This window comes from Hemicordylus capensis, chromosome 3 (genome assembly GCF_027244095.1).
Source record: "Hemicordylus capensis ecotype Gifberg chromosome 3, rHemCap1.1.pri, whole genome shotgun sequence".
Lineage (NCBI taxonomy): Eukaryota > Metazoa > Chordata > Lepidosauria > Squamata > Cordylidae > Hemicordylus > Hemicordylus capensis.
The window spans coordinates 317967946-317979480 of NC_069659.1; the positions used below are offsets into that span (position 1 = coordinate 317967946).

At 45.4% G+C, this 11535-nt stretch overlaps 1 protein-coding gene across 1 annotated transcript; it reads left to right on the forward strand.

Annotated features, from left to right (window-relative positions):
* The first annotated feature begins 95 nt into the window (after positions 1-95).
* On the forward strand, positions 96-5560 carry ZIC1 (Zic family member 1). The gene is made up of 3 exons (XM_053310448.1): positions 96-2018; positions 3170-3333; positions 4259-5560. The coding sequence occupies exons 1-3, from the start codon at positions 1022-1024 to the stop codon at positions 4454-4456; spliced, it is 1359 nt and encodes a 452-aa protein (XP_053166423.1). The 5' UTR covers positions 96-1021; the 3' UTR covers positions 4457-5560.
* The last annotated feature ends 5975 nt before the right edge of the window (positions 5561-11535 follow it).

Consider the following 11535-nt stretch of genomic DNA (forward strand, 5'->3'; position numbering starts at 1 on the left):
TCCACGTAGCTCCTCCCACTTCTCCCATTCATCAAGGGGGGGACGGTGTCGTCTTTTCAATTCATTTATCTGCAGGAATGATTGCCGCTATCAGTCTCGCGTTCACCGCCTGGCTGAGGAGGTGAAAGTTTCTCCCCAGGAAGATAAACCGCAAAAGACAATATTGTGCATGATTTGCGCCGTTTTTTTTTTTAAACAAAGCAAGGGGAAAAAGGAAAGTGAAGGGGGAAAAAGCTAAAGGACGGGGAAAAGAAACGGAAGGGGGAAAAAGAGTGCAAGAGCTGGAAGAGAAGAGAAAAATAGCTCGCTAGCTCGCTACATTCCTCTAGCCTCTTTTAAAAAAGGACTCAAGGAAGTTTAATTTTTGTTTTGATTTTTTCCCTTCCCCGTCTGTGCCTCTTTCCCTCTCTCTCTTCACTATTGTTACTTGCAAGCGGGGTCTTCCAAATTCCCTCCCTCCTCCCCCCTCGAAACCCCCGAAAAGTGCAGTCCGAGAGGCAAGCGAGGGGGGCAATCGGTTGGTGTGCGCGCGCGCCGACGCCGCTTTTCTTCGAATTCGCCCCTTTTTGCAGCTTCTAGCTTTCTGCCCCCATTCTCGCCGGCCTCCCCCCAACCCTCACCCACCCTCTCGGTGGTGGGTTTTCTTTTTTCCTCCTTCCTTTTCCTTTTTCTTTTTCTTTCTTTTTTTTTTTTTTTTGGAGCACGGATGCCGAGGGGGTTGTTCCTGATGTGGTCGCTTTAGTGGTGCTCGTTGGGCGGACTTTTGCGAGAGAGAGAGAGAGAGAGAAAGAGAGAGAGGCTGCTTGGATCCGCGGCGGAGGCGGCGGCTGCTCTTCCTCGTCGGTGGCTCCCGCACTTTGTGGGCTGCTGCTCCTGCCGCTTCTGCTCCTTCCTCGGCTCCGGCTTCGGCTGCTGTTGCTGCTGCTTCTTCGCTTTCCCCGCGTGGCCGTCCGCCACCTTTCTGAAGGCTCGCTTGTGCCCGGCGGTTGCTGCTGCGGCCGCTGCCTGAGAGGCGGCGAAGATGCTACTGGATGCCGGCCCGCAGTACCCGGCCATCGGCGTGACCACCTTCGGCTCCTCTCGCCACCACTCCACGGGCGATGTGACGGAGCGCGAGGTGGGGCTGGGCATCAACCCCTTCGCCGACGCCGGCATGGGCGCCTTCAAGCTCAACCCCAGCAGCCACGAGCTGGCCTCGGCCGGCCAGACCGCCTTCACCTCGCAGGCCCCCGGCTACGCGGCCGCCGCGGCGCTGGGCCACCACCACCACCACCCGGGCCACGTCGGCTCCTACTCCAGCGCGGCCGCCTTCAACTCCACGCGGGACTTTCTCTTCCGCAACCGGGGCTTCGGCGAGGCGGCGGCGGCGGCCAGCGCCCAGCACAGCCTCTTCGCCTCGGCGGCGGCGGCCGGCAGCTTCGGCGGCCCCCACGGGCACGGCGAGGCGGCGGGCCACCTCCTCTTCCCGGGCCTCCACGAGCAAGCCACCAGCCACGCCTCGCCCAACGTGGTCAACGGGCAGATGCGCCTGGGCTTCTCCGGAGACATGTACGGCCGGCCGGAACAGTACGGCCAGGTGACCAGCCCGCGCTCTGAGCACTACGCCTCGCCCCAGCTCCACGGCTACGGCCACATGAATATGAACATGGCAGCCCACCACGGGGCGGGGGCCTTCTTCCGCTACATGCGCCAGCCCATCAAGCAGGAGCTCATCTGCAAGTGGATCGAGCCCGAGCAGCTGGCCAACCCCAAGAAGTCCTGCAACAAAACTTTCAGCACCATGCACGAGCTGGTGACTCACGTCACCGTGGAGCACGTCGGCGGGCCCGAGCAGTCCAACCACATCTGCTTCTGGGAAGAGTGTCCCCGGGAAGGGAAGCCTTTCAAGGCCAAATACAAACTGGTCAACCACATCCGAGTCCACACGGGCGAGAAACCCTTTCCGTGCCCTTTCCCGGGATGCGGGAAAGTCTTTGCTCGCTCCGAAAACCTCAAAATCCACAAACGGACGCACACAGGTACGTCCTGCAGCCCAGAGCCCGACCCTGGCTGCCTGGCCGTTAGAGAGGATCGCTCTTCCCAAAAGGAGGCAGCTCAAAACAAACTGAGGGGTGGGAACGGGGGAGCTACAGAAACAGTGTATGATAGTGTGTGTGTGTGTGGGGGGGGTTGTGTGTGTGAGCTTGGAGAGGGCTTGTTTCCCAGACAGACCCCCAAGAAAGAACCTGATTCAGCTCTTCTTCTGGGAAGCTGAATATACGAAACGTGCATCGTAATTAAAAAAAATAATAGAATTCCTCTTTAATTTATAAGGAAGAAGTAGAAGTAAACAAATGAGAAATGTGCCGGCAGGAACCTAAGCGCCTAGAAGGGAGGGAGCTGGGGGTGGGGGTGGGGGTGGAGGGAGAAAGATGGCAGCGATCTGAATTGTTAAATTTATTGGTTTTAATTAATTGGTAGTCGAAGGTACTGACTGTCTTGCAGGGAGAAATCCTGCTAAATATATGGCTACCCAACCCAGCTTTCCTTGCTATCATTTCCCCCCCTCTGTAAATATTTAATTATGTGGGACAATTGTAAGTAATCTGAGCTATACGGGTTTATCTATTATTACAGGATAACGTAGGGACTGGGATTGCTGAAATCTGCTGTAAATCACCAACTCCGTGTCTTTCATTTCTCTGGTGCTCTTTCTTTCTTTTCTCTCTGGCCCTCCCTTCCTCAAACTCTCGTGTGTTTAGCAAAGAATCTGAAGCAGGCGCTATTATGATTTGAGTAGTTTATTCAGAGCGGTATAATGCACTGGAAGTTTAACAACTGTGCATTGGTAGAACGCTGTGTGAATACTGCATGTTAAATAGGGAGCCGAAGGCAAGTAAAATAACAGCAGATTTAGCTATAAAAAAGCGGCCACTAAATTTCCGAGGCTGCATATAATATGGAGGTATTTGTCTTCTGAGAAAATGCCCGTGCTTGCTGAAGAAAAGAAAAAAATGGAAAGAAAAGGAAAGATTTCACTAGGCACTGGCTTTCTATATTTATATGTAGTAAAGTTGGAGTTAGAACAGACTGAAGTGGGTTGGGAGGTATGATTTAAGAGAAACTATTTTACACATCACACACTGTACCAGGTTCCTCATTGGATCGACTTTGTTTGTTTCTGTAATAGGTGAAAAACCCTTTAAGTGTGAATTCGACGGCTGTGACAGGCGCTTCGCCAACAGCAGTGATCGCAAAAAGCATATGCACGTCCACACGTCAGACAAACCTTATCTCTGCAAAATGTGCGATAAATCCTACACGCATCCGAGTTCCCTCCGAAAACACATGAAGGTAAATGAGCCGCAGGTCTTTCTGAGACTTTCTCTTTTCCCGGGGATCTTCTTGGCCGGCTTGGCCTTCTCTCTTTTGCTCGACCGGCGACTTTGATAACACGCCGCTTTTTACGTGGGAGTGGGGTGGGGGAGGGGAGAGAGGAGGAGCAGGAGGGGGAGGAGAGGGGGGAAAGATGGGATTATTTCTTATACACAGAAGTGACTCTGCGTTGCAGACAGAAAACTGGGAGATGGGCCCGTATTGTTTTGCCGCTGGGAAAGGACTCCCACGAAAAATTGTTTACGTTGCTCAAAGGCACGGAATGGCTTGATTTTATGGATGCCCGAGATCCCAGCCCTTTACTCTGCAAATTATCTGACAATGGATCCCGGTTTGGGCTAGTCTGGGGTGGTGCATTTCTTCAGGGAAAGAATTTAAAAGAAAAGACTCGATGGGGAGTCTGGAGGGACACAGGCAGGCATAGAAACTCGGAATTTCTTGTTCCAGCCAGCGCTAGCAGATCACTCTTCTTTTGTGTATCCCAGGGCCGTATTTATCTTACATGGCAGTGCACTGCAAATTAGCTGAGCACAGGCTTCCTCGCCTGAGAGGGGACATTTCTGTGAGAACAGCCAACATCCTGATTAGCAAAGCAGTATTTCCTACTGCACTCTTTCCCCCCCTCCCCGCCTCCGTGGCATTAAGAGTTCAATCTGTGAACAGAGTTCAGCGGTTTAGTGCGTTGGGCAAATGAATAGGGTTCGTCGTATGCATGCATGCATTCCTGTATTGTATGCATGAATGTACCCACATACATGCAGCAAGATTCTTTCTCTCTCTGTGTGTGTGTACACACACACTTTGTGAGATAAACATGTGTGTCCACACTGCAGCCCACACTTCAAGCATATTCTTTTCTCCAATTCATTTTTCTGCTTTCCAGGTCCATGAATCGTCCTCCCAGGGGTCCCAGCCTTCTCCCGCGGCCAGTTCGGGCTATGAATCTTCAACCCCCCCAACCATCGTTTCTCCATCGACAGAAAACCAGACCACAAGCTCCTTATCTCCCTCGTCTTCAGCAGTCCATCACACGTCCAGCCACAGCACGCTCACGTCAAATTTTAACGAATGGTACGTTTAAACAAACAAAAACAAACGCAAATCCAACCTATTTAAAAGACTCCAAAAATTAATGAACACTCTGAGATCGATTTTTTTTTTTTTTGGTGTGTGTTTTGTTTTGTTTTGTTTTTCAATGCTGCCGATAGACCTAGGACCGAATCCAATCAAGAATTCTGGTGGGGAGGTGGGTTTCCTCTCTCTCTCTCTCTCCCCTCCCCTTTTGGTTGCTGTTGTTTTATTTTTGGTTTGTCGTATCTGGGGCAATGGCTTGGAAAGCGAAAGGGTTGTTGGTTTGTTTGTTTTTTAATGGCGTGCGGGAGAGGAGCAGGGTTTCCCGGCTCTTTTGCCAGCGTGTGGGGCTTTTGGCTGGAACCACTGACTGGACTTCTCCAACTGCAGGTCTCTTGGCGGCAGCGGCCTTGTCGTTTTCTGTAAATACAGAAACCTTAGCTTACAATGTACTGTTTGATTTTGTAAATAGTTCTACCACAAGTTGAATAAGGGGAATACGTGGAATTGTGGTCTTTGCATATATGTGGGGGGAGGGGAATAGGGGAGGGGGAGGGGAATAGGGGAGGAGGTCGCAGTGGGGAAAGGAGGGCGGAGGTAGCAAAACAACTATTTGTACTGAATGGCAAGGATGTTCTAGTAAATGTGTACCAAAATGTGAATTACTTTGTATTATTACAGTCTGAACGTCGATCTAACAGAATATTATTGGTATTAATGTGCTTTTTCTTTTGTATAAAGTGCAAACATTTCGTCCCAAAGTCCAGTCTAAGTAGTGCAGTAAAATGTTGTTTACACGTCCTGTCAAGAAATTCGTATAGTGCAAGCCTGGATCTGCGTGTCAAAACTGTTACATTTGTTTATGTAAAGTGATATTAAAAACAAAAAAAGAAAAAGAAGAAGCTATAAACTATAACCTGTCCGTTGCTTTTGGCAAATACAACCACATACTGTATATACTTCCTAATTTCCATATTTATCCGCATGTAAAGGTCCGGTTATACATGTTACAGATATTCAATATTTATGGCTAGAAGAATTGATATGTACAATTTAGTTTACAGAACTGTTTGGTAACATTTCGTACCTTATTAAAGATTCTGAAATCCCATAATCCGTGGTAGGAATCCTTATTGACTCAGCCTGCTGATGCCATTTAGCTAGTTTGTAGGACAGACTCCAGATTGGCCCATGAAGGCGACTTTCCTTCCTTCCCCACACTGTGCCCCCCATAATGGCATCGCTAAAGCATTGACGTTGGTATCAATGTGATAAATGAAGGTGTCCCTCCTGGCATTAGGGTGGAGTGTAATTAGTATTGATATCAAAACCTAGGAAACAAAAGTTTGAGGTCGCAATATAATTTAAAGGCCCTTTGCAGAGATAGAATAACACCAATAAAAACCCCAAACAGCAAGAGATTGCATATGCCCCATGGATATTCATGGTCGAGTCCTTTTCCGGGGGGGGGAGGAAATAATAATAATAAAGGAGGGGGGCGTATCTTGCCACAATATTTTAAGACCAACCTGTCCTTTTCTACAGTCAGTAATTGTTGGGGTAAGTTATATGATTTTTAAACTGGAGAAGTTTTAGGTACGATTTATTTTATGTCATTTGCGAGGGCAGGCCGTCTCACTCTCTCCATTAAAGGCCTTCTCCGCCCTCAGTCTTACAAGCACACCATTATGTTCTAGATTCTATTTCTCTAGATCCGATGTTGGTTTAACTCAGTTAGGTCCCATCTTACATTTTATTATTTCTGTAATTTTGCCTATGTCAATAGTTGCCTACAACTGCAGCAGCAGCAGCAGCAGCAAGAAGCCAACCTAAGAAGGGTGGGTGGGAGTTTATGTAGTTTGATTATCTCTCCCCCCCCGCCCCATTTACTTAAGAAATTCGTTCCATTGGCTGGCAGTAATACAGTAAATTTGTAAATGAGAAGACAATATATATTAAAAAATCTAAATTACTTGTGCTTAATGACTGTGGCAGAACGCCTTTTTCTCTAAATCAGATTGTCTTTCTTGCAGTTTAGTTTGATAGATTTGCAAGCTGTGGTGCTTCCGTTAACTTAGCGACGCTTGTAGGAACGGCTCGGCTTTGTTCCTTGGTGTAGCTTGCATGATCGCCCCATTAAGCAGACAACATATCAACAGACAGCACAGATCATGAGCTTGGCTAAAGATCTGTGTGTTTGGGATATTATGTCACAGAGTGAATTGCACCTGCTGACCTTCTCAGAGACCAAGATAGCACTTTAACAGCTCCTTTTTTTTTTTTTAAGAGAGATATATATACAGACATTTAAATGTTCTGCAAGCCAGTCCCCACATTCAGGGCGATGACAATTTGGCGATGGGAAAACGGTCCGGTACTGCCCGTTTCTTGAAAGCATTTCTCTGCGTACTGCTTACAGTGTATTACTGTGCGGATACATGGCCATTATTATTTGTTGGATTTTTGTAAACAGAGGCTTGGTGGGGATGGGGATGCTGGCGGGGGTGGGGCTGGGGCTGTGTTTTAATCTTTTGCGTGTGGGTTTTGATCTACGTATGTCTGCCTCGACCTGAAGAAGAGGGGACTGAGACAGAGAGATAGATATATATATATACTCTTGGTTATTGACTTCTTCCTTTGCAAAAGACTAGTAAGAAATGGTGGAACTGTTTTTGCTTTTTTTTTTTAAACTTCACTTTCGAGAAAATGTTGTTCTGCTGGGAAGCTCGGTTCTCGGCTCCGTCATTGCAAAGAGCGCCACCTTGCAGGGTCTGCAGACACTGAAAGAAGTTGGAGAGCCTTATAAGCAAAAGTCCCTGCAGCCGAAGGAAATGGCTACTAACTTAATCCGAAAGAAATGCAAGAGCCTGGCAAAGTCTAGGAGTCTCCCAATCGCTAGCCTTAGGTACAATGGGGCGATCTCAGTCCTTTTGTAGTGGCGCCGAAACTGAAGGACCAATGCAGGGGAAATCGTAGGGAGTGTATTTTCTCTCTCTCCATCCCCTCGTCCCCTCGTCCTCCCCCAAGCACATTAAAAGAAGCATTGGCTTATTTTCGGAGATCTAGAGGTATCTAAGAAGAGAAATGTTGTCGCTTCTTTGACTGTGCATTTTTAAGTCGCTTGTGTTGGCTTAAGAGGAAAACCTGTTTTATCTGTATCTGGAGAAGCACTTGGTTACAGAACATTTCGAGAGCTTCTACGAAGAGTCGAGTTTCAGCATCTTTAACACTAAGTTCTATGTATGTTAGAAGTTGTGCTGTTTAGAAACTTCCACCAAAAAATTGTCTTCCTGAGGGGAAAACAACAACAGATCAAAACCAAAATAAGCCCATGCGCCATCAGAGATTACCGGAATCTCTACGGAAGAAATAAAATTGGTTAATGTCATTACGATTCTTTTGTCCGTCTACATCTGGACTGGTTTTTAGATTCGTAGATGAAGGTTTTATTTTATTTTATTTTATTATTTGTTTAAGAGGGAAAGATTGTGGTTTCTTGCAAGAATGCTTAATTAACCCTAACTCTTCCTTTACTGTAAAAATCAATACCTGGGCAAAGATCATCATCATTATTATTTTAAAAACCAAATCTCGACAAGGAGGCTATTAAGAAGTTGCATTAAATGGCCTTCTAAACTTCAGCAGAGCCCTGTCAATGTGTGAGCACTTTTAATGTCTGCTTCGTGAGATGTATTTTTCATACTTTTCTTCATGGGCTATTAGGTTTGGAAAGACGTAAACGCTGGCTGAGAAATATGAATGGTTAGAGCCTATTTAGCAGAAACTCGAGAGAATGCCGAAGCGGGGTTATAGGGCGAGAAGAGCCGTGCGGCTGGATTACTGATGTCGTAGCCTCTGTCTCAGATCAGGGTGCTGTTACTTTATTCCCAGAAATTCCATCATCTTGCAAGGGACAGAAATTTGTTTAGGCCAATATGGAGCCGTCGAAGACCACTCAGGAACTCTGTCCAAAATATTTGGAAATAGCTGTGTTTGCGGGTTGTGCATCCATTCACAGGTCGTACTTACCTCTCTTGGTCTTTTGTGATATTTAAAGCAACGGACTGTATATTGAGGGTTTCATTTAAAACAATTGCATTGTAAGCATCAGTTCCTCCAAAGGCATAATTCGCCCACTCCACTTTTTTTTAAAGAAGTGGGGAATCATTACTTGTGAGACCCAGGATGCAATTTTAAGTCTACTTATTTGGAAATAAGAATCACTGAAATTCGTAGGACTGACTTTTGAGTAAACAAGGCTGGGAATCAGTATGCAAATTTAGCCTTTCACAGTCATATGAGACATATTTGAAATAAAGAGGTATATGTGACAAAGGTTATCTGGATATTCGTAAAACATAGACGTTGTTCGCAGTTGGGAATGTCCAGGCCTCTTCTTCATGTTTTTAAAATTTTTATATATAATTTTTTACTATAATGATGTTTTTTGTTTTTTGTTTTAAAAAAGCTTGTTTTGCTTGCGTGTATATTTATACCCCAGGTGTAAACAATGTGAACTACTAATTTCCCGTTGACATTCTATTGGAGCGATCAGAAAATGAAATTCCATTCTGAATTATTTTTTTTCCACGGAAATCCCACTGAAATTCCCATTGAAATTCAACAGAGCTTGCTTTCAAGAAACTGTTTAGACCTGGGGTATAGGGAAGAATGAGGAAGGGGCTAATAAGAAGGCCTGCTGGTTTGCAGTGTGAGGAGTGAAAAGAACGGTAGAAGAAGGCAAGGAATAGCTGAAATACACCTTAAGCATCAATGTCTTAGATGCCAGAATGGCAAAAACCTAAAATCCGTATGGGATATCTGGGAGTGGAACGGTATTTGGTGTTTTTTGACAGAAGAAGGAAACAGATTAATCCAGAGCGAGAGAACCACAACACTTCTACGTCACTTCCACCTTTTATATGTGTGCCCCTATCTATATCGTCACCTTATGCCCACATTACTGTACTCTTCTCTCTGTATTTGTATATGTGTCTCTGGTCGCGCGTATATCTTGCCTTTAGACGCACATGGAGACAGGATCCGCTGCGCGAGTGATGTCCGAATTCGAGATCCTGAGCTATCCATTCACCAATCGCCAACAGTTAAGGAGGCTTCTTCTTAAAGAGAATATTATAGCATGTTCAAGAAGGCAAAAAAGATAAGACCATGAGGCTATGGGATGGAGCGATAAACCCGACAGGCTTCCTAAGGTGGCTTTGACGACCAATTGCAGACAAAGAACCTACTCAGCAATGGGGAAGAGACTTGTGTTGGTTGGTTAGTTAGTTTCAGTAAGTAGAAGTTGCATTATTCCTCTTTCAGAAATCGTGGCATACCATTTTTGTCCCTGCTACGGGAAATCCATTCCTTGACATGGATTTTCTAATCGGTGACATTTTTGTTTTCCGGTGTATAAATTGCGCTTCTGTACTTGAACCTAGATTTATAATATACAAATACACCAGACAGATATTTGCTGGTTCAGATTACATATCCATGCTACATATTTTGCCTGCGACTTGATTTTAAAGGCCTTATTTACTTGGTTTTATTTTGTAGTTTTTGTGAAACAAGCTCTTACCTGAGTACACAGTCTCTCTGTCCCTCTCTGCCCCATCAGTCACCCCTCCCCCTCCCCTCCCCCTCCCCCTCCCCTCCCCCTCCCCCTCCTCCTTCTCTCTCTCTCTCTCTCTCTCTCTCTCTCTCACACACACACACACACACACACACACACACACACACACACACTCCTCAGATTTCTCCAGTTTTGATATTTGTCTCCTATTCTGCTTGGGTCGAACCCATTGTTAACTTAGGTGCATATACGATTATGAAGAGACAAAATGATAATAAATAAACCAGAACAATGTAATAGTTACCTTTGTATTAATTTGGGACAAAAACCAGAATGCATATGTATATATTTTTGTGCTATATAACTCCGTTTATAGCCTACTGCAACCTTTAAACGTGACAAAATTAAACTTAAGTCCCGTCCTCCACTTCTAGGCTCTATAAGTCAGGCCTGCTTCATCCCCGATTAACAAGAAACACGATCATGTGAAACCAGAGGGCTATTTTTACCGTGCAGCTGGAAGCTGTCATCAATTGGTAACATTTATTTCAGCTTTAGAATGATGATATAAAAAGTTTCCAGATGACGTCCCTATTGGAGACAGAGTTTGTGAAGAATAATAAATCAGATTAACTATCCTATAAACATATATACAATCAAGCTGACTGCCCCAAAGATCATGTTAAAATTTTAATTGTGTGTGTGTGTATGTTGTAGCTTTATATTTCTGAAACGTGCACATGTATTTTTTTTAAAAAGCAGGAAAGAGATAATTTCTAGGTCAGGATGCAGCAAAGTTAAGCACTTCGAAGTCGTTTATTACAATGGGAGTGTTAAGCTTACACCATTTCTTCTGAAATCAAAGGATCTTACACGTGCTTGATGTTGTCATAACGTAATAAAAATTTTCTTAGCGTATATTACCCAGCACAGAAATACACACACATATATCTGAGTTTGTTTCTCTTTGCATTATGTCTTTCTCCTATTATTTTTTTGTTGGGGCTGGGGAGGGAAACGTGACGATTTGTATTACAAATAATCCCCTTGTGTGTGGGTGCGCTTAAAAAAATAACAACAACATCAACGAGGCAAAAGACAAGCATAGGGAAAGCGAGAGAAAAATAAATAAATAAATAAATCTCCTCTCTCTCTCTCTCTCTCTCTGTGTGTATACCCGGCAAGACCATGTGTTTTCTTTTCGATACTGCCTCTTTCACGAAACAGAATCTGCGAATTTGGAGATAGGTAACGTGTGTTACTTTACTCCCCGCCTGTTCTTCGTAAGGAGAGTTCCTGGAAAACAAGAAAAGACCGCATTTTTAGAAGCCTCGCTGTGCCTGCTGGCTGCATCAGGACTGCCAGGGCTCTCTGAAAGACTTTCCAATGCCACACATGAAACAGGCTGCTCTCTTTAAGCACACACACAGTGCTTGGCGTTAGAGGCACACTGGCCGCGCATGCGCCTTCCTCGCGGTTGGGCACAGCCTCCACGTGCTGTTGAATATTTA